The sequence below is a fragment of the Triplophysa dalaica genome, chromosome 20 (genome assembly GCF_015846415.1).
Source record: "Triplophysa dalaica isolate WHDGS20190420 chromosome 20, ASM1584641v1, whole genome shotgun sequence".
In the NCBI taxonomy this organism is placed as follows: Eukaryota; Metazoa; Chordata; class Actinopteri; order Cypriniformes; family Nemacheilidae; genus Triplophysa; species Triplophysa dalaica.
In genome coordinates this window covers 19115058-19138253 of record NC_079561.1, presented here as the reverse complement: position 1 = coordinate 19138253, position 23196 = coordinate 19115058, and the positions used below count along the sequence as shown (strand labels likewise).

Genomic DNA, 23196 nt, shown 5'->3' with positions numbered 1-23196 from the left:
GTTAATTCTCTTGATGTTCAACATCAGTAGGAACTGGTTCAAAACCAGCACATACACTAACATCCAATATAGGGGGTACAGACACTCTCAAAATAAAATAAAACGTACAACTCACTTCAAAGAAAAGAGAAATCACACTTAAGTGTAAAACAACTCAAATGTCACTTCCTTACACCCACACGTGGACTTAAGCGACTGATTCCCCCCTCTATTGGCGGTAATGGTATTTCATGGGCCCACAACGAAATTAATAAAGACAAAAACAAAACAATCCAAATCTCAAAAAGAATAAAAGGATGGGAAACAGTGATCAATCCAGACCAGAAGCACTCTATAAAACAAAAGAGAAAAGAGATACTCTACACCTCGGCCCATGCAACAAGAATTTAAAATAAACCAATAACATTTTAATTCATAAGCATTTAAAACATTTTACTTCATAAACATTTAACAATCACTAAAATCATTAAACAAACGAATACCTTCATTTCCATGTCAACTGCACCTGGAAACTCAAAAGGATCCCCCACACGTCTCATTCATTGAGTGCAGCGTATATCAGTGTTTACGGTAACAGATACAGGGTGTTGTATCCGTCATTCAGCCCTTACGACTCACAGTCAGATGAAAACTGGGTAACCGTACTATTCAAACCACACATAGATACATAAAATTAACCAAGGAAAGAATATGTATGGCACATAATCTCGTTAGACTTGCATACCTGTGATGTACCCGTCTATCAATATCCACCGACACAGGCAGAAACGATTCACGCAATGCGCACAGAATAAGCAGCACGTTCTTCCAGCGACCAGCAACCAAGAAACCACCAACGATATGAGTAATACACTCAGGACGTGACGTATTTAAAGGCAAATTACCGTTCTTATTCTACGGGTGTCACTAGGAACAAAATACAACAGCGCCCCCCACTGACTTGGCTACATACACCCCTGCCTTTAATGTCACCGTCCCGGTGAGCACACAAAAAAAAAGAATATATATTAAAAAAAAAAAAAAATCACTTCTGCCAAGGCCTAAAGTGGGTCAAGGAACTAACCTCCGCTATACCGGGGAGAATGTTCTGTACTATAGCTCGAGGAAGGTGAAAGGGGTTTGGGTGTTGACCTGCTCTATCGCGTATAGAACGCCTCAAATTGGGACCAGGCATTCCTACCTGCCCACTTGGTTGGTCTCTTAAAGACTCTGCTGCCCCCTCATGGTTGGCCAAGTCAACCTCCTGCTCTTGTACAGCTTCCGCTGGTTGTGAATCTAGGGGTACTCCTATATTTTCCACAGGGGGACAGTCCGCTGTCATGCTGGGAGAATTAACACCACACCCTACAAATCGGGTGCTAGAATCGACTTGAGTCCCAATTCTAGTATAAACTACAGCCATTTGTGGCTGTTCTACTATTACAGGGACCTTCACTTCCTGTTTCCCTCGGGAACTAGCGGAGGGGACGGGAGTACTTGAGGTAGATTGTTGAAACCTATCCATGCCATGTGGGACCAGCTTAAATTCAGAACGATGCACAACTTTAATAGGGCCTTCTGCTCCCCACGGTCTTATCTTATATAGCGTTCCTACTTCATCGTTACAACTCACAATCTCATGTACCGTAGAACTCCACACATCCTGAATCTTATGGCGACCCTGAAAATGATTTCGACAATATACTAATGTGCCGGGAGATAGTATAGGCACAGTTTCAGGACCGTTAGCTCTGCGACGTTCGGCCGAAACCTCCAAGTGTCTTCGAGCACTAACATAAATAGAGGTTAAATGTTCATGATGTTGAGTAACCCAATCTACTGGTGTACGTTCCTCTACCAGTCCATCGCTACTGCCTAACCACTGATCGACTGGTAATTTGGGCTTCTGCCCAAACATCAGTTCATAGGGGGAGTGTTGTGTCGACTGGTGTACTGTGGTGTTATAAGCAAAAAGAAGTTGGGGAAGCAGCTGTGGCCACTTTCGCTTCTGTTCCGATGGAAGGGTGCGAAGTAAATCATGCAACGTCCTGTTGAATCGTTCACACTGGCCATTACCCTCTGGGTGGTATGGAGTAGTCCTACTTTTAGAAATGCCGTATATGTCACACAGGCGCCTCAACAATTCTCCCTCAAAACTACGCCCCTGGTCAGAGTGAATTCTTGTTGGTACCCCATAAACATAGAACCATTTCTCCGTCAAAATCTTAGCCACTGTACTTGCTTTTTGGTCAGGGGTGGGGTACGCTTGAGTAAATTTAGAAAAAACGTCTGTTACCACCAATACATTTTCCTGTCCATTACTGGCTTTATCCAGGAGCGTGAAATCAATTGCAATAATCTCCAAGGGTCTGCTGGCTAGTAAACTCCCTGCAAATGTTCTCACCTTGAGCTGTGAGGCCTTAGCGACAGTACAACGTTCGCACGTGGTACACCATTTCTTCACATCTTGCCACATGTCAGGCCAATAACACCTTTGACGAATAAGATCGGTAGTACGCTCTACCCCCTGATGGCCGTGATTATCATGGAGACTCGTGAGCACTTCCACCTGGAGCCCTTTAGGCAGCAATAACTGCCAGACCAAGTCCCTAGAAGATGGAATTTGGACTATCCTATACAGAACCCCGTCCACCTCTCGAATCCGGGGCCACTGCTTTACCAACTGTTTAACATCTCTTGGGCTGCCCCTCAAATCTGAGACTGTTGGACGTTCCCCTTGTCCCCAAAACTGTAAAAAAACTTTAATACACGGATCTGCAATCTGCAATGCCCTTAGATCAGCCTTACTACGGACAGGCACAGCATCTACTGTTAATGAATCTACTACTTGTGGCCTTCTCTGTGATAATATTAACTTGGGGACAGTGACACCTGCTACCTCAATTGCTACGTGGCCCTCAGAGTATACCGGAAGCCTTGAAAGTGCGTCTGCATTACGATTTGAAGTGCCTGGGCGATACCTGATTTCGTAGTTGAACAGCGCAAGCTGGGAAACCCAACGCTGTTCGACTGCCCCCAATTTTGCAGTGTCAAGGTAGCGCAACGGATTATTATCAGTGTAGATGGTCACCTCATGGCCCAAGAGATAATCTCTAAATTTTTCCGTCAAGGCCCATTTAAGAGCCAAGAGCTCCAACTTCATTGCACTGTAATTAGTCATGTTCCTCTCACTTGGTCGTAGCCCCCGACTAGCAAACGCGATAGGTCGTCGTAATCCCCCTTGCTCTTGCGACAATACTGCACCCAACCCTAAATGGCTTGCATCCGTCTCTAGAATAAACGGCAGAGTAAAATCGGCATACCCTAAAACCGGAGCCTGAATAAGGCACTCTTTCAATTCCACAAAAGACTTTTCGCATACATCATCCCATTGCTGTCCAAAAGAGTCGTGCTGATTACGTACAGTACGCTTCCGACTGCCTTGTAAAGCACCAACTAGTTTGTGCAACGGAGCCGCTAACTTAGCAAACCCTTCGACGAACCGACGGTAGTATGATGCGAAACCTAAAAATGACCGCAGTTCCTTAACAGAGCTAGGCCTACTCCATTCGGAAACAACACGGATCTTCTCAGGATCTGTTGCCACACCAGCAGCTGATATCACATGGCCCAAATATCCAACTTCTGTTTGAAAGAACTGACATTTCTTTAACTTCACTTTCAAATTGTGCATCCGGAGCCGACTCAGCACCATCTCCAAACGCTCCAGATGTTGGTCAAAAGTTCTAGAAAAGATTACAATGTCATCTAGATATAACAAAAGGGCATGAAGGCTCTGATCTCCAAAAATACGTTCCATAAGTCGTTGGAAAGTACTTGGGGCGTTACACAACCCAAAGGGCATGCGATTAAACTCGAATAACCCAAAAGGGGTACAAAACGCTGTCTTTTCCCTATCCTGCGGGGCCACGGAAACCTGGTTGTATCCGCTAGCTAGATCTAATGTACTAAACCACCTAGCCCCGCCAAGCGCGTCCAACGTCTCCTCTATTCGAGGCAAGGGAAAGGCGTCCTTACGAGTTTTCGCATTTAGCTGCCGGTAGTCTACACACAGACGAATAGACCCATCTTTCTTCTGGACCACCACTATAGGCGAGGCATACGGACTACAACTGGGCTTTGCTATATCACGCTCGACCAATTCTCTAATATGACTCTTAACTAATTCATATTGTGAAGGGGGGAGCCGACGGTAGCGTTGGCGCACAGGTACATCATCCAATAGGGGAATAGTATGCTGGAGTAGCTCTGTACAGCCCAAATCTCCCTCACTTTGGCAAAATACATTTGAAAACTCCTCCAACAGTGCTCGAGCTTGTTGATGTTCCTGACCAGACAACTCAGGCCAGGTTGCCTGGGAAAAATCACACTTGCAATGGCTTTCTACCTCAACTGACTGAATAAATGCTACCGCCTCTACAGCTTCCTGTTGTATCTGAAACTCAATAGATGGTGTTGCAAGAGATAACTGGACAGTATGCAATTCCCCCAAAATAGTCTTTGGCCCCAGCCAACGATCCTGGTTACCTACATTAATCACTGGGACCTTTACCACCCCACCGGCCACAGATAAACAAGCAGAGGGGACAAGAAGGTCCCCTGGTAACCGGCCTTCTACAAACGACACCGGTTCCAAAAAACAGGTGTCATATGTAGCACCAGGGTTGCAAGTTGCTGGGACCAATTTCATAGCTCCTGCTGGAACACGGACGGATGGACCCTTCTGCACTCGAGCTAAACCCACGTACCCAGTGTCCAGGGGCGTCGCACCCGTGGGGGATGTGGGTGTTTTAACACCCACACTTTTCTCGGTGAGGGGGTTCAACACCCGCACTTTTCTGCAGCTTTTCCGCAATTTTGAACAAACGCAGCAGGCACTCCTCCGTGTCCGCTCTGTGTCTGTGCTCGCTGCCTCGCCTCCCCTCCCTCTCAAACATGACACCGGTTCTGAGTGTGACCGGCTGTTGATTGGCTGTTTTCCCTTAAGTCCCGCCTCTCTTGGTGTGTTTGAATTATCGGTCCGCTCGTGCTGAGGAGGCGGGATCTTATGGTTATTTACGTCTCCCTTTTCCAGGTACTTTGAATGAGTGTTTGTTTTCGATTTTTTTTTTAATAAGCTTGATATGTGTTGGGGATGATGTTCAGTATATGTTTTGTTGACCTGTCGAGTCTTTTCTGTATTATATTTTCGTTTTTTATACTAATTGCTAATTGGGATATTGTTCAGAAGCTAGCCAAATCCGGTTATGTATGTAGCTTGCAATGTATAAAGTAACTGTGATGAAGAAGGCAGGGAATTGACGAGGAGGAGGGACAAATTGTCACTGTTAAGCAGTGTATTTATGAGTTTATTGCCAGTGCAATTGATTTTTATTATTTTGAGCATTGTTTGTTGATTAGCTGAATACTTTTGTGGCTACTTACCTGTTGTATTTGACTGTTGAGGAAAAAAAAGTGAGAAATTATTTCATTGTTTGCATACCTGTTGAAGAACTATAAAAGAAAAGTGTAGATTATTTTATTGTTTAAAAACAGTAAATTGTTACATTATTTATACCACCAGAGAAAAAGTTTTGTGTGTATTTTTTTGTTTGTTATATCTCCCCTTTTCAAGGCGCAATTAAGCAAAATTTAGCAGTCTTAGTCACAGTCCTGTCAGACCCATTTCACTATCAAGTTTACCACTGTCTTTTTGTCACACAGTATAATTAAGATGCAGAAAAGAAAGAGGCAGGAGAAGATTGACAGCTTTTTCAAGAGAAATCCTGTAAGTGAAGTTGAAAGCTGAAAATTTAAGTTGTTGAGATTAAACACAAGTAGCCTATTACCATTAGATATTGTTTGCATTTATTTCATTATATTATTTTTCAATATTCACTGAGGATTGCTAGTGCCACTGCTGTAACTGTTTCACCCTTTTCCTCTAACACTGCACCCTTGTTAGGAGAGGAAGTTGCTGGAGGCATCAGTTTCAGAGAGAGCACAGGAAGGTTCAGAGGTGGGCAATGAAATGAATGTTACAGTTTGTGAAAGAGGTCAATGAAGGAAGAGAGGTCCTGTGTGCTTGCGTGTGTTTGTGTCATGGGTGGTGCTTATTTCTATCCCAGGTGCTCGCGTGTGGGTTTATATCAAATTCACAATTTCATTTCAAATGTTTTGATTAGGGTGTATGTGAGGTTGTGGCCAGGATTCAGGAAGACAGAGATGAAGAGGGACAAAAAGGCAGACACGAAGCAGACAGACAAGAAGCAGACAGACAAGAAGCAGACAGACACGAGGCGGGCAGACACGAAGCAGGAAGACACGAAGCGGGCAGACAAGAAGCAGGCAGACAAGAAGCAGACAGACAAGAAGCAGGCAGACAGGAAGAGCAGAGTGAGGGAGAGGTCAGAGAGGATAAGGATGAAGATGAAATGGTAGAGAGAAGAGCAGAGAACTCAGACGTGGATGTCACTCGCCATCAGTTCAGTAAGCCCAATCAACCAGATCCAAAATTAATTGCTAAACAGTCCTTGCCTAAATATACTCTTAGTTTTCAAACTCAGTGGTACCAGAAATGTCCATGGCTCCATGTGAGTCCTGGTGTTGAGGGTGTATTGTGCTTTTACTGCTCCAAAGCCTTTAACTCAGAGACATCACCTCTTGCCAAGAATGCTGATTCAGCATTCATTTCATCTGGGTTTAAAAATTGGAAAAAAGCCCTTGAGCGATTTACTGTGCATGAGAGATCTGAAAGTCATAAAACAGCCATGACTACTCACATCTATGAAGATCGATCAGTACAGGTTCAGCTATCTAGAGTGAGTGTGAAACAGCAAGAAGAAGCAAGAGGATGTCTTCTCAAAATCATTGGTGCTGTGCAGATGTTGGCTAGGCAGGGCTTACCTTTTAGGGGCCATGAATGTGGTGAGGGAAATTTTGAACAGGTTCTGAAGTACAAATCAGAGGATGACCCCTCTCTAACCAAGTGGTTGACATGTGGTAGAAAGGATGTATATACTTCAGCTATGGTTCAAAATGAGATCCTGACTTTGTTTAGCAGAGTTATCATAAGTGAAATAGTTGAAAACATCAGATCAGTTCCACACCTGCAGTACTCTGTGATGATGGATGGGACACGAGACGTGTCTGGAAAAGAGCAAGAGGCAGTCTGTTTGAGATATGTTGACGAGGATTTAGTCCCTCATGAAGATTTTATTGGTCTTTATGAGGTTTCTTTGACAACAGGAGAAAATTTAGCAAAAGTAGTCATGGATGTTTTGCAGCGCCTACAATTGCCCATCACTGGGATGCGTGGCCAAGCATACGATGGCGCTGCAAATATGGCTGGCAAATACAATGGAGCACAGGCCATTTTAAGAAAAATACAACCTCTGGCTCCCTATGTTCATTGTGCTGCCCACTGTGTTAACCTAATAACACAGAGGTCGTGTACTGCCTCAATATTTATCCGCAATTCTCTGGATTGGGTCAATGAGTTGGGAGTGTTGTTTGGGCAGTCAGGGAAACTGAAGGACATATTTAAGGGAATTGCAAGGTCTGAGGAGGTTGAGGGTCCATGTCACTCTATAAGACCTCTGTGTCCAACAAGGTGGACGGTCCGCACTAGTGCCATCCGCACTGTGCTAAACCAGTACGAGTGTATAATCAAGACTTTGGCTGAGATGGCAGTGAGTGAGTCTGATGCGGCTAGTAAGGCACAGGGGCTATATGAGACATTTCAGCAGGGAAATGTTGTCCTTGGACTTGTGTGTGCTTTGGAGATCACAGGGGAGTTGGAGGTTTTGAATATGTCCCTCCAGCGCAGAACACAGACCCTAGATGGAATGCTTTCAGCTGTTGCCTGTGTTAAGGAAAGCTTCAGCAAAAAGAGAAACACAGAGAGTTTTCAGGCACTTTACATGAAAGCAACAAGGATGTGTGAGACACTCCATCTCACTCCTATTGCCTCTCCTCGTGTTCGTATCCCACCTCAGCGCTTCACAGGTAGTGCTCCTGCACATGTACATGTGTCCCCTTCTGACTACTACAGGACTGAATTCTACAAAGTTCTGGATGTTGCTGACATGCAGTTTAGAGAAAGATTTGAGCAGGAGGGAATGCAAATGTTAAGGCACCTGGAACAAGTTCTCTTGACTGGAAAGATACATGGTGTTGTCCAACAGTACCCAGAAATCAACCCAGACATCCTCAAAGTTCAGCTTGCATTGTTCAGAATGAAGTACAGCTTCCAGTCTAGTACTGAAGTTGTTGCTGTTCTTCAAGGGATGAATCCAGAGGTCCGTGGTCTCTTTGACCAAGTCGAAACAGTAGCCCGACTCCTCCTAGTTGTGCCTGTGTCATCAGCAGAGTCAGAAAGGAGTTTCAGCAGCCTCCGGAGGCTGAAAACATGGCTACGCAGCACCATGACCCAAATCCGCCTCAACAGTGTTGCTATGTGCCATGTACATAAAGACAAGCTGGACAGGGTAAACAGAAAAAATATTGCTGCACAGTTTGTCTCCTGTAAGGAGAGCAGAAAGAGCACTTTTGGTTCTTTTAAATGAGAGGTAGTTGGTCAGATGTTCATTGGTCAGTTGCTTGTTGTTGTTGGTTGCATGTATATAGTTATATAGCCTAATATATATATATATTGTTCTTAATACATGTTGTTTGTATATCTGGAGTTTGTAACAAAAATAATTTCCCACTGGGATTATTAAAGAATTTCTGAGTCTTATTCTTTAGCAAGTCTACTGTTGTGTATTTTCAAAACAAAGTTTTGACTTATTTTTTGTGTGTTTCGAGTGTGTTTTTATACTTTTCTTGTATCACTGATTTAAATGGGAAGGTTTTTATATCTTTTATGTTATACCTTTTGCACCCTTCTTTCATTGTATTCATCGTTTTTATTGTTAACAAACAAACCACATCCATCCCCCGCACTTTTGAAAAGCTTGCTACGCCCCTGCCAGTGTCCAATGAACGTTCCCAAAATTGGCACTCTGAGAAAGCCTTCTGCCATACTGTCCCTACATGTTGTGTAGGAGGTGAATTAAACAACATGGTCCCATGTTCCAAAAACAATTCCTGATAACAACTACTAATAACATTCATCCCCAAAAGACCAGGGACCTTTTCTCTTCTTATCTGGGTAACTGGGTCAACAGAATCTTTTACAACTAAAATGCCCATCTTTGGCAGTATCTTTCCAAGCAGCTCTATGGTCACCTCTAAATACCCTAAATAAGGAATATCAAGACCATTGGCTGCTTTAAGCTTAAGCCATTGACAAGACTTCAGCTGAGACTGAAACCGTGGCTGTAAATGCTGTTCAAAAAATTTTTGGGTCACCGTAGTCACCATGGATCCAGTATCCAGCAAACATGCCAAGTTTACCCCACCAATTGTAATTTCCACTATTGGACACCTACCTAAAAGTCGAGGCTCATTTACAGGGGGAATGCCCAAAAGGTCCCCACCCGACGCATGGGCAATGCTGCCGGGGGGCACTAGTTTTCCGAAGACTGGGTAGACGGTCTAAACCCTACTCCTGATGTTGCTCCAAGTTTGACTTTGCAAAATCTCGCAATATGGCCAGGTTGGGAACAGCGCAAACAAATGGGTCTACCATCTTGATGATATCGATACTGAAAGTTACGAGTCTCTACCCCAGGAGTCGGGGCCACGGACAAGAATTGAGACCCAACTTGGGGGATAGCGGACTCTAAACGCTTCAGGATAGCATCCAACTGTGCTTGTTGTTTACGAAGGCTTTCTTTAACTTCAATCAATTCATCAGGGGGCTTGCTAAAGACGGCATCAGAATGAGCTGATAGTTCTGTAATGTTAGTTATACTACAAGACTGTGCACGGGGTCTCTGCACATATGGGCTTTCACCCTCCTCTGCCCAACGTAGTGCTTCCTGGCGGGCATCTAGGAAACTCAGAGTAGGATAGAGCCTAACTTGCCGACGTAATTCACGACGAAGCATGCCATCTCTCACAAATTCTATAAACTGGTCTCGCAAGACAGTATCGGGATTAGCAAAACATGCTTGATCTTTACGTTTAATGACATCCATGAAGGACATAAGAGCATGAGAATACTCTCTTAGAGACTCACCGTCAAGTTGTCGTCGCTGGAAGAACTGCTTCTGAAGGCTAATATAAGACTGAGAAGACCCATAAACACTGAGGAGTATATTAAATATTTTCTCAGGACCATCCCTTTCAGACACTGGCCGAAACCTCACCTCTGTCCTGGCCTCTCCCTCCAACAGATCAAAAATGGCCAAAGTCTGCTCAGAACGTGACATTGGGCGCATAGACAGATGACGTCGTGCCTCCTCAACCCAATCCTCTACAGTCAATAAATCCTGAGCCAATTTTCCAGAGAATCTGGGACATTTACGTTCGCGCGGCACATAAACGTAACGCTCTATAACTTCCACAGGATTTGATGTAACGCCACTCGCTGCAATATCATCAACAGCAGGGGACTGTGGTTCTCTAGTGGGACCACTCCTGGATCCAGACGGTAAGTTCTGACTTACATCCGCCTTAAGTTTAGCATTTTCTACCTGTAGCTGTTGCACAATCTCAGTGAGTGCCCTAAGCTGAGCTGACATGTCTTCATCTGCCATCCTACAAAAAAACTAAAGAAAAAAAACTAAAAAAAAACTTTTGGGTTCTTTTCAGCCCTGACCACGATGATCAACGAGGGAGTCCTTGACCACTGTTTTCCCACCTTATACAAATAATAAAAAATAACAAAACATAGGCCCAGAATGTTTTTATAGTAATACAGCCTCTAAAAGTCAGACCCTGCCGACTACGCCAAATGTAACCGGGTTATAGACAGGTGTATATATATATACATATATACACACATATACATATACCTACATACACCCATGCACATACGGTTTAGCTAATTATGACTACGCCACTCCAAGTTAAATGGGTAGGAGATCCCGGGTTCCCGCACAGTTATCCAACCAAATGAATGAAACTTAGGCAAGTATTACTATGAAACAATCACCACATTTATTAAGTTAATTCTCTTGATGTTCAACATCAGTAGGAACTGGTTCAAAACCAGCACATACACTAACATCCAATATAGGGGGTACAGACACTCTCAAAATAAAATAAAACGTACAACTCACTTCAAAGAAAAGAGAAATCACACTTAAGTGTAAAACAACTCAAATGTCACTTCCTTACACCCACACGTGGACTTAAGCGACTGATTCCCCCCTCTATTGGCGGTAATGGTATTTCATGGGCCCACAACGAAATTAATAAAGACAAAAACAAAACAATCCAAATCTCAAAAAGAATAAAAGGATGGGAAACAGTGATCAATCCAGACCAGAAGCACTCTATAAAACAAAAGAGAAAAGAGATACTCTACACCTCGGCCCATGCAACAAGAATTTAAAATAAACCAATAACATTTTAATTCATAAGCATTTAAAACATTTTACTTCATAAACATTTAACAATCACTAAAATCATTAAACAAACGAATACCTTCATTTCCATGTCAACTGCACCTGGAAACTCAAAAGGATCCCCCACACGTCTCATTCATTGAGTGCAGCGTATATCAGTGTTTACGGTAACAGATACAGGGTGTTGTATCCGTCATTCAGCCCTTACGACTCACAGTCAGATGAAAACTGGGTAACCGTACTATTCAAACCACACATAGATACATAAAATTAACCAAGGAAAGAATATGTATGGCACATAATCTCGTTAGACTTGCATACCTGTGATGTACCCGTCTATCAATATCCACCGACACAGGCAGAAACGATTCACGCAATGCGCACAGAATAAGCAGCACGTTCTTCCAGCGACCAGCAACCAAGAAACCACCAACGATATGAGTAATACACTCAGGACGTGACGTATTTAAAGGCAAATTACCGTTCTTATTCTACGGGTGTCACTAGGAACAAAATACAACAGCGCCCCCCACTGACTTGGCTACAAATGTTTGAAACATTGCACACTTTTCACAAACGGTTTAATGTGATGCATGGTTTTTAATATTTGTTTACAAAAAATATTTTACACAATATGCTGTCATATAAATATATATTGGAATGCTGTTATTCAGTCTTAACAAACTTCACAAACATAAATATATATATTGGATAATGTTTACACTTTACAGAACAAAACACACTGGTTTAGTGTCATTGTTGTCTTCTGATTATTTTAAGGATGTTTTACGGCTGTATAAAGGCTTGACTGAATGAGGTCATTGTATTTTCGTGCATGTTGGACTGTGAGCTCTAAGAGATGTCTGATGAATATTTGATCTGTTTTTTAAGTGTGCGAGAGAGACGTGGATATTGACTACAGAGGGAAATGGAGTTATGGAGTTAAATTTAGCATGCTTTAAATATTTCACATGAGCACATGTAAGCACATGCTCCAAAAATGTGAGAGCACAATGAAGATCTGGGACTTATTTAAAGCTATACTTGTGCTTGTAATTTTGAGTGTGTTTGTTTCCTCACATACAGTTTTATTTCAGTATTTGAAAAAGCTTGATTTGTTTTCCTTCTTAAAATGTATTTAAAGAACAAGTATATAACAATCCTGTTACTAACAGAATTTAATCATAATTTGGACCTAATGTTAAAGACCCTCGTGGGATCTGGTGCCAGGTACTTATGAGTTATTTTTCTTTCTGCATCTGAGTTTGTAACAGACGTTTTTTAGATTATTTAATCACAGATTGACAGTGTATATGCTTAAGAACCAATTCTGCATATTTTTATTTTACTTGTTTTTTTTTATATATTACTCCCTTTAATTTCTTTGGTCTTACGAACACGGGGAAAGATATTTGGAAGAATGTTATCAACGGAGATTTCTGAGGAAATAATAATTTCATGTTTTTTTGTTCTGTCTAAGACACACACACACACATACATATTTTTAATTTTTGGGTGACCTATCCCTTTAACAGTTGCCCATTTCCACAAAAGAACAAAAAACGCACACAAACAGCGTCACATGCTGGTCAAAATGATAAATACAATCTAAACAGATGTCAAGCATTGAAATGAAATGATCTGTAGTTGCAGTGTATTGTTTCTGATTAGTTTCTATACACTTAGTTTATGCATTTCTTAAGTTCACCTTTGTATGTGTTATATAGCCAGCCGTAGAGTTTTATTAATACGCCTCCTTTAAAAACCTTTCCAACTAGCCCCCCAGTAAATTTCCACCATTTCCAGCCAATAATACAATTGTGTTATTATTTATTATTGATTGCGTTAAAATATAAAACAATTTATATTTCGAAACAAATCTACTATACATGCATTTTTTATGTGGATAAATGGGAATAAGATTTATATATCACTGTTTTTAAACGCTGTATGTCAGACTATCGGGTGCACGAATTTAAGGGTAAAAATAAACATGCTAAACATTGACGTCATGTAGAACATTGGAAAGTTGTGAGCCAACAACCTACACGCCCCCCTTCTGATTGGACGAGCAGAAGGCAGAGGCGCCCTGTGATTGGCTGATCTGTATGTTGAAATCTGAATTCTGCTCCTGTTCGTGTCTTTAGAAATAGATTAAGCTTCTAGAATGGAAACAAAAATGAATCTACGTTTCTCAAAATGAACCTTGACGTTGTAATATAGGTCGCAATAATGCGTATTACTTGTTTTAAGAACGTAAGACCTGTTAAAAACTTTGCAGAACTTTCATAAGCGGATTTCTGTATGTTTCAGTCGTTAATTGTAGATTTGTATGTCTCAGCGACTCTAAACATACTGGCGTGGTTTCACAGAGAGGGTATTTAATCAGGACTAACTCTTATATGCCTAAGTAAAAAATACTGGTGTGCCTATTGAGACACAAGAATGGCAATGACATATTTTTAGATGTACTAGGAAAAGTTATTTTCAGTTAAAACAGCTCACACATTCATTTTAGTCTGAGACTAGCTTTAATCCTTGAGATTTCAGTTCGGTTTGGTGAATGACTCGGGCGTTTTGAGCCGCCGAGCGCCCCCTGGAGGAATACAAGTGTACTTGAGGAGAAAATCTCAGCTTGTAGCGTTTTTTTTAGTATGTGTGAGTGTGTATGTGTGTGTGTGTGTGTGTGTGAGAGAGTGTGTCCCACTCTCATCCAAGCAGGACAGGAGAGAGCTTGGTGCACTTTGTAGGGACGGACACTTTCACATCTAAATAAATAGGAAACTAAAGTTGTTGGTGCAGTATTCGTCACAGGTAAGCCTCTTGCCCTGCGTGTCTACATGTAACTTGTTTGCTGCAATTAAACGTGTTTTGTTTAGTCTTTAAATTCAAATACACACTTTATCTTAATAAATCTAATTGAAAAAGTATGACTTTGGCTTCCTTTAGGTATAATAATGTTTTCGCTGTCATCGACTGTCTCTGACAGCAATATCAAACGTCACACATTTCTACAGTTGTACAGTTGTGTGTGTTTGGCGTGTAGCCAAAGTTCTCAGGTGACACACATCCCGGGTGAACGTCACTTGAAGGGTTATGGTTGTGTGGGGTTTTATTATTTAAATCACCAACTTTAAATATAAGTGACATTTGGCTTATCAAACGCTGTGTATAATAAGTGTGTTGTTATTTACAGGAGTCCCATCCGAAGTGCGCAAAGAAACACCTCCACCGCGCGCGCGCTCTGTCTCTCTCGCGATGTCCGTCTCCGCTCTCTCGTTTTCCCGCCTGCTCCGGTGCAGTCTCTCCTCCTTGGGTCGGACACCGAGCGCGTGTCCGGGCAGGTGTCTGTGCGCGCGTCCCCCGACGGTGAGCGGGGTCCGATGGAGATCGTCTCGCTTGGACGTGGATGGAAGAGGCCCCCCTGCGACTTGGGATTCATTCGGGATTTGGGATAATCGGATAGAGGAGCCCATCCTGTTGCCCCCCAGCATTCGTTACGGTACCCTCATCCCTCACATCAGCCTGTCCAGAGTGGGCTCAGCATCCCACATCGGCCGTCGCCGTGACAACGAGGACCGTCTACGAGCGAGCGCGCTCACGCCTGACACAAAGTACTTTGCGCTGTTTGACGGGCACGGAGGACCGCATGCCGCCGACTTCTGTCACACACACATGGAGGAGCACATCCGGTAGGGTTGCGTGATGTGATGTACACTCATGTCAGATATTTAATGGAACAGTTCACCAAGAGACGAAAAGTATAAATGTGGTGTATTCCTGAAGTCATACGACAGATAATTGTGTGTTTATTAAACGCGTTTGTGTTTTGTAGGAAATGTTTGTCGGTGGAAACAGATCTGGAGGCAGTTTTGTCTGAAGCGTTTCTGCGTGTGGATGCTGCTTTAAATGCGGAGCTGCAGATATATGGAAATGGTATAAACACAGTAAAGGGATTATATTATATCACACTTTTTATTTTAACCTTAAAACTAAATCAGCTGTTTCAATTTTGTTATAGTACCCTTAGAGTCCCATTGAAATAAAAAATTACAATTCTTATTTTTTCTTGAAATATTGCAGCATGTATAGTAAACAGCTGGTCATTGTGTTTCATTTTTTTAATTTAATTTCCCCTCACAGTCTTCAGTTAAAATCTGAAAATGCACGTCTGTCCATTAGTGATGACCCATCTCAAATGTAAATTAAACTGCTTGGCTGGAGCATCCGTTAACTCCTCCCCTTCAAAATGCAACAGCTGTTTTAATACATTTAATCAATTCGCTTTAAAAAAAACCTCAACCCACACCCACCTATTTGAACCTTTGAAATTCCTTTAACTCAGAAATGTGTCAGAATACGGAAGTAAAAACGATGGCAACTTCCGCTTCACAGGGACTTTAAATGTTCACTCATAAGAGCAGAAATAATTTGGTTTTCTCTGGTGTCATCACTTTAAAAGCACGTCATTCTCTATTTTTCAGCATCTCTCATGACGGTGGGCACCACGGCGACGGTTGCATTGCTAAGAGATGGGATAGAGTTGGTTGTGGGCAGTGTTGGCGACAGTCGAGCTCTGTTGTGCCGAAAAGGAAAAGCCCGCAAACTCTCAGATGACCACACGCCGGAGAGGAAAGATGAGAAGCAGAGGTGAATGCACATAAACACACACACACACACGCCAGGAATAACGTGTTCTGATACGTGTGAGCTCTCTGCGTGTGTAACATGCTAGTGTGCTATAAATATCAGCAGAGACGGCTTGAAGGACAGCTCGGGTTTATTCAGTGAGCTGCAGAGTTTAAGTGTTTTATTCTTTGTGTGGTCGTAAACAGTACACTTTACAACAAGCATTGTGTATTACGTTAAAAAGAACACCATAGTATTGTTGTGTGTGTGTGTGTATGTAGAATTCGGCGAAGTGGTGGGTTTGTGACCTGGAATAGTGTTGGTCAAGCAAACGTAAACGGACGATTGGCAATGACCCGCAGCATCGGAGACTTTGATTTAAAGAAGAGTGGAGTGATCGCACAACCTGAGACCACTCACACTTTAGTAAGACCGTTTGTGTGGTCGAGTGTGTGTGTTTGTGTGTGAGCACCTCAGTAACAGTTTTCTGCGCTCTTCTAGTTGCAGCACGCTCACGACTCTTTCCTGGTCCTCACTACTGATGGCATCAACTTCATCATGACCAACCAGGAGATCTGTGATGTCATCAGTCAGTGTCACGACCCCACCGAGGCCGCCAACATCATCGCTGAGCTGGTACTGAATTTATGTCATCCCCTACACACCCCACGAGTAAACCCCAGGACTGTTCATAAACGTTTATTCTTAACGGAAGAGCTAACTCTTGTGCTTACGATTTCTCGCTGAACGTTGTGTTGATTTGTTGTGTGTGTTGTGCAGGCTCTACAGTATGGCTCTGAGGATAACAGCACGATCATCGTCGTCCCGTTCGGCGCTTGGGGAAAACATCAGAACTCTGAATTCACTTACTCCATGAGCCGAAACTTTGCCTCCAGTGGCCGCTGGGCTTAACCATCAAACAGTGTAAACGTTGCAACGTCCCTTTTACCACTACACTGCCACCACAGGTTCTTCACTTATATACTAAACGAAAAACCAAAGAAATGTCCACAATTCCAAAACTTCACAGTTCAAGTGAGCCAACATTGAAAAGAGAGACTATTCTTAAAAATATCTGCTGTCATTGAACAGAGGGGGCGCTCTAACAGCCAGATAAATGCTTTTATTGAGTTATAATATATTTGTATATTTTGATGAGAATGTGTATTTTGCTGTTTTTTAAAACACTATAACAAACGGGTCTTTTTATAAACATTATATTTATTTGGTGAAACCTCAAAAAAGGAGATTTGTAAAGAAAACATATTGAACAGTATTGAAAACATAATGCATCCCTTAATTGTGTGTTGAGATGGCAGCCGTAAAAACTTAAAACCATTTTTTTTTGTAAATGTCATAAAGTAAAATCACTCCCTGCATCCAAAACCCATCCAATGTCCTGATGGATCACGGGTAACTTGACCTAAAATCATATAAGCTGCCTCTAAATGTCAATAAAACATATTTTATTAGATAATGTTTTACTTGTTTTTTAATGTCGTTATAAGAAAATAATAATTGTCGTGAATAAACTCGTGGTAAATATTTTATGTTTGTTCCATAGTGAATGGCACCATTCTTTAGAATAGCCTATCACTTATGAAAATTAACCACGCTTTGACTACAATTGAAACGAAAAACATGGCTTCTGCACTTTTACTCATAAGGGACTTGATTCTATCTGATTTGTCAAACGTTACTGTAATAAGATTCATTAAAAGGAAGGAAGGAGGCGGGAACCGAAAGACATTTTAAACATTTAATAAAGTAATATAACAGCCAGCGGCCCCTCACGGACGACCGCCGGCGAACAAAACACAAACACAAGTTCGGGCCCGGTCCTCTCTCTTCGACCCCGCCTACTCTACTACAGTTACATTTGGCATTTCATTTCCTGGATAATCCCGTTGCCACAGCAACATAATGGTTAGATCATTTTCTTGATTGGTGTGCTTTTAGACTATGGTATCTGAAATGTTAGTTTCACAGAAACCCATATTAAAATAGATTTGAATAGCCCTTAAATGGTCACTTTAACTTAAGTTAAAGACGGAAGACTTCAGTATTTAGAAAAAAATCCTGGAAAAACTAAACTTTACTTAATAATAATATAAGAAGTCACCGGTTAGACAGAAATATTCTTTTGCACATCAACAATAATACGTTTGATTGCAATATTGTTTTACGGTGCTGGTCTCATAATTTAATACGCTGTAGGGTTTTTTTGTTCTTTGAAATTTGAAGAAATTATCAGAACATACTGTGATGGAACTATCTTTATGTTTATTTTATATAGACATCATTATGAAAATCACTATTTTAGGCACTTTGCTGTTCATCTTAAAGGGGTCATATGACACGGCTAAAACAAATATAATGGTTTGTTTTATATGTAATGCATTGTGTATACACAATTTAAGGTTAAAAAAGGCACACAAAAGACACTGAAAAACACGTATTTGCGCCACATGACCCCTTTAATGACCCCTTTACGGGTTAAAAATGTAAAATTCACCATGCTCTACTTAGTTCTATATCAGTTTCTAGTAAAGATTATGAATTATTACGATTTTCTTTTCAACTGTTATATTAACAATTACATAGTTGCAGATATGAAACAATTCTACAACATACAACGTTAAGAATGACGTGTTTCATGAAACATGATTCTTTCTTGTCAGTGTGTGCAGGTTTAGCTGTACATGTAATAATCTTTACTATAAATCTAATGTTGTCAGGTATGGGTTAGATTTCAGCTTTAGGAATGGGGTGTTAAAGCAGCCAGAGACTACAATCTCAAACAACTGAGTGGTGTGATTTAAATGATAAAACATCTTTGGGCTGAAATGAAAGCAAAGGAAATGTTCATTCCTCAGATGTGAGTTTCCGAGCAGAAGTCAGGCAGGTTCAGACAGATCAACACATCATGTGAATGTCACAGTATCCTAAAGCCTGCAGTGATCATGTGATGCCCTTTGACTTTAGAGAGAACGTTGAAGTGGTTTTTAAGTCTTGACCTATAGATGGTAAACAAATCTCACTCATGTCTTGTGTTGCTGTGGTGTAAATATACACACTGCATGATGTCAGGAGGCCAGGATGAGGGACATGCACAACTAAGTGTGTGTACATACATGTGTGTTTAGACTCGGGTCTTGGGCTATTTGTCTGTAGTCTTCGAAGGAACTGGAACAACATAGTGCTTGCAACCTAGAGTTATGGGTTCAATTCTCAAAGACTGCATGAACTGAAGGATCTGTAATGCACAAGGTCCTGTGGTCAGTGTGATCTCTTTTCTGCCCTCTGCTGGTGAACATACTTTATTACTGTAAACATGTCCCAAAATTTTTTGAAGCATCCCAGCGAAACAGTTAAAATACAAAACGTATCTTTCATCATTTATTCACCCTCATGTCATTCCAAATCTGTATGAGTTTTTTTCTTCTTCAGGACACAAACGAAGATATTTTGGAGAATGTTGATAAAGAAACAACACTGAACTCTGTTGACTTTCATTGATTGAACACAAAACCACATTTCTCAAATTATCTTCTTTTGTGTTTCACAGAAGAAAGAGATTGTATAACCACATTAGGGTGGATAAATGGAAGAGTTTAGATGTGTGGCTACAAAGTCCCTTTAATAATCATTTAATTAGATATTTATTTTGAGTTATTTGGACTATGGATCTTTCCCCGGCCCCATTGCATCAATTTTGCGGAAATGTTAGTGGAAATGTTGTAGGTTTGTATTATATTATAATTATTGTTGACGAAGAAAAAAATGCCACTCAATGATTAGAAGCGCCGTTTTTCAGACTGAAATACTGCATCTCTCCATTAGGTGGCAGCATTACATAGTGTCGTAATCACAAGTGATTAAAGCAACACAAAAATAACACATAAAACACACAAATTCAGTACTTGACTACACAAATCATGTACATTACTAATACTAATATTCTAATACTGCTTTATTGTAAGACTAAATTTTTAAGAATATACTACAGTTTATACTGTGAAAGATCTGACATCATATGTTGTATCATTCTAAGTAAAGTATCTTTGAAAAACCACCTCAAGCCTTATCAGTACTAAACATTGGCTGTATTCTGTGTTATTCTTTTTAAACAGACATCCCTTCACATTCACCATTGACTTCTGAGAATAAAAACAATCTTCTCTCCCCCCCACAGGTCAGAGTTGTGTCCAGCAGTGTTTGGATTTATCAGAGCAGTCTTTATACACACAGCCAATTTCCTGCCATGTGTTATCACAGTAAAAACTAAATTAAGAACAACAGACACAGTGAGCGTCTGACACATCAGAAGACATTGAACCCATGATTTTACCTCCAAACGTGTAAAGGGATTAACATATTTAATACATCTGCTTTATGTAATATAAAGTTCCAGAATATGAATGTAAATACTAAAAACAAATAATATCTTCTTCTGTGATGTAATGAGACCGTTATAGCAGGGCAAGTTGTCACAAATGGAACCTGCTGTGTATCAACACTGATTTGAGAATAATTGAAATGAAATTTAAAAACAGCAACATTTTACAGCATGTCTTTAATGTTTGACTCTGTGAACACACACTTTAATAATAAAGTCTACATCAAATTTTACACACTTTGTGATTCAACATTATGTTTACATCTGTGTGTGTGTTTGTGCCAGGTCATGCAGACGTCACAGCTTGTGGTTCTAAGCTCTCTGGGCCACAGTTAACTGGATGCCAGTAACAGGAAGGGGACATTCTGAGAGGAAGTCAAAGAGTCAGAGCTGCAGCGGGTTCCAAAAATCACATCCCCCTATGTGTCATCACTGGCATTCCCTGTGTTTCCATGCCTGCAGCACAGCATGCGTCTCTCTCTCTCTCTCTCTCTCTCTCTCCTGCATGATGTCTGCTTCCTATCTGGATGGGGGATGAAGGGAAGGCAGTGTGGTTTGGGGAGGGGGTGACCTAAATTCACACTCACTAACTGGTGAGCATCATTACCATCACAGGGAGAGATGTGACTTCCTGTTTCCTTTTAATTGCTCATTTTTCTCTCCCATCTGCTCATTCCCAACTCTCATTTTTGTAATGTTTGTCATTACCTCCCTGATCTCGTTTGATCCTCTTTCATCTTAGAGCTCTTCTGTCATTGTTTTACCTGTTTCACAGTCTCTCGCACCTCCAGTATGAATGCCACATATTTTTTTATGATATTATCCACAAAAAAAAGAAGAGAGAAATTACAGCCATCATCAATGGAGGCAGACAAGCCCATAGGACATCAATTTTATAATGACAGCCAACAACAGCCATGAGATCATCATCAGGCCATTATGACATCATCAATGGAAGCAGACAAGTGATCATCATTTTGTAAAAATAAGTGAGAGATGTTCAAACTTCACTTTTACATTTATTCATTTATTATAGTTGGTTGAATTGTTTTGTTGTGCATTCCAATCAATATCAATCAAAATGCAGTTGGTTTATTTTGATAAAAGGCAGAACAACTAAATAAATATAGCTAACTAACACAATAAAACATTATTTTAATTTTTTTAACAGAATTATCTCATTTTGGAAACAAACTCTTCATGTGTAAACTGAAAGTCTGAACTGATCATTTGCAGAAAATGTTGTATTTGTTGCTGTTTTTGGAAGACAATGTGTTTGCCCACACACAATGCTAGAGGTGTTGTGGATGGTTGCTAGGGCATTCTCTCATTATCATGTGGTTGCTAGGGTGTCCCGAGTGGGCCAGTTTTAAAGGTCTCTCCCCCTGGTGTCTATGATTGTTCAGTTTTTTTTAGAAATCCACTACAGGCGATATCAATATTAAGGCTTTGCTTCAGCAAACACCGCCGGTCATTGTTAGTAAACCGCTACTGTCTGTATAATGTAAACTCACAGTTTTAAGTGAAACAGACTTTCGGATATTCGTGTGAGGGACTCAATGGCCTCCTGGTCATAAAAACCCATTAAACATTCTCCCCCAGCAGATCCAGAGCTTCAGGCATGGCCCGCGGCTGCAGGCCGGAGATACGGACCCTCCTGGGAACGACAGCAACACCCCCTCCTCCCACCCGCATCTTCTGACGGAGGCCATCAATGAAAGCTAATCCTGGATAAACCTCGGGAACCGAAACCTCGCCCGTCACCATTAAAGAACCAGGGGGCGTAAACATCTTCATCGGTCTGACCTGCTGATTCAGGTTTACTTGAGTCACCGCAATCATTCTGACCTGTGCAAGTTATACTTGATAAAACAGGGTTTGGTGGACTTGAGATTTAACATCACAACAGAAAGATTATCAGGGTTCAACAGAAATGCCTTATTCATTTATCACAATATTACAGGAACCATGGAAACAGGATAAAAACTGTATAGCCGATGTTTGTAATGAATTCTACTCTTTTAATGAAAATGTAGAGCTAAACTTTAAAATGTGTACATATACACCACCCGTTGTTCTTAATCAAGATTTTAAGGTTTTTTTCTTTAAAGGGATACTTCACATTGATCTGTTTGGTTACTGACATTCTTCCAAATATCTTCCTTTGTGTTCAGCAGAACAAATACATGTGTACAGGTCTTGAACATCTCAAGGGCGAGTAAATGATGACAGAAATTACTTTTTTTGGTGAACTATATTTTTAAGTTGTAAAAGTTACCACAAAGTAACAACAATCTCACCACAACAACCATATAGTTTGACAATATATTTGTAGTAAAACCACCATGGTAATAAAAACAGTAATCTGTCAAACCCTAGGGAAATTAACTATGATTTTATTTGAATAGAAGTGTGCTAACATTTGTCTAACCACAGTTTTAACCCGATTAAACTGTGCTTACTTGTTAAATATTTAATTTTTATATATAAAAAATCACCTTTTTTGTGCATTCCAATATCAATCAAACTGCAGTTGGCTGGTTTTGATTCAATCCATTTAAACTTAAAAAATACCGCTAACTAACTCAATAAAACATAATAAAAAACATGATCTTTGTATATGTAAAAAACTCTTCATTTATCTTTAATAATGGCACAATTCAGTATAAAATAGTAGTATTATACATATTATACACATATTATACATATAGTATTATACATATACATATT

At 40.8% G+C, this 23196-nt stretch overlaps 2 protein-coding genes and 3 long non-coding RNA genes across 5 annotated transcripts; 3 read left to right on the top strand and 2 right to left on the bottom strand.

Moving 5' to 3' along the window:
* LOC130409712 (uncharacterized) lies at positions 1 to 1169 on the bottom strand. The gene is made up of 3 exons (XR_008904886.1): positions 725 to 1169; positions 483 to 644; positions 1 to 331 (listed from the first exon to the last, which is right to left on the bottom strand). It is a non-coding gene; the product is annotated as an uncharacterized LOC130409712 (long non-coding RNA).
* Positions 1170 to 5043: 3874 nt separating this feature from the next.
* On the top strand, positions 5044 to 8546 carry LOC130409595 (zinc finger MYM-type protein 1-like). The gene is made up of 4 exons (XM_056733635.1): positions 5044 to 5074; positions 5704 to 5767; positions 5945 to 5998; positions 6165 to 8546. The coding sequence occupies exons 2-4, from the start codon at positions 5714 to 5716 to the stop codon at positions 8544 to 8546; spliced, it is 2490 nt and encodes an 829-aa protein (XP_056589613.1). The 5' UTR covers positions 5044 to 5074; positions 5704 to 5713.
* Positions 8547 to 11035: 2489 nt separating this feature from the next.
* On the bottom strand, positions 11036 to 11935 carry LOC130409744 (uncharacterized). Its single transcript, XR_008904893.1, has 3 exons — positions 11760 to 11935; positions 11518 to 11679; positions 11036 to 11366 (listed from the first exon to the last, which is right to left on the bottom strand). It is a non-coding gene; the product is annotated as an uncharacterized LOC130409744 (long non-coding RNA).
* A 1711-nt stretch (positions 11936 to 13646) lies between these two features.
* ppm1ka (protein phosphatase, Mg2+/Mn2+ dependent 1Ka) lies at positions 13647 to 17544 on the top strand. Its single transcript, XM_056733149.1, has 7 exons — positions 13647 to 14252; positions 14635 to 15130; positions 15274 to 15374; positions 15923 to 16088; positions 16349 to 16493; positions 16569 to 16703; positions 16848 to 17544. Exons 2-7 carry the CDS (start codon positions 14697 to 14699, stop codon positions 16977 to 16979), a joined length of 1113 nt encoding a protein of 370 aa, XP_056589127.1. The 5' UTR covers positions 13647 to 14252; positions 14635 to 14696; the 3' UTR covers positions 16980 to 17544.
* Positions 17545 to 17777: 233 nt separating this feature from the next.
* On the top strand, positions 17778 to 22848 carry LOC130409506 (uncharacterized). The gene is made up of 3 exons (XR_008904860.1): positions 17778 to 20262; positions 20752 to 21455; positions 22069 to 22848. It is a non-coding gene; the product is annotated as an uncharacterized LOC130409506 (long non-coding RNA).
* The last annotated feature ends 348 nt before the right edge of the window (positions 22849 to 23196 follow it).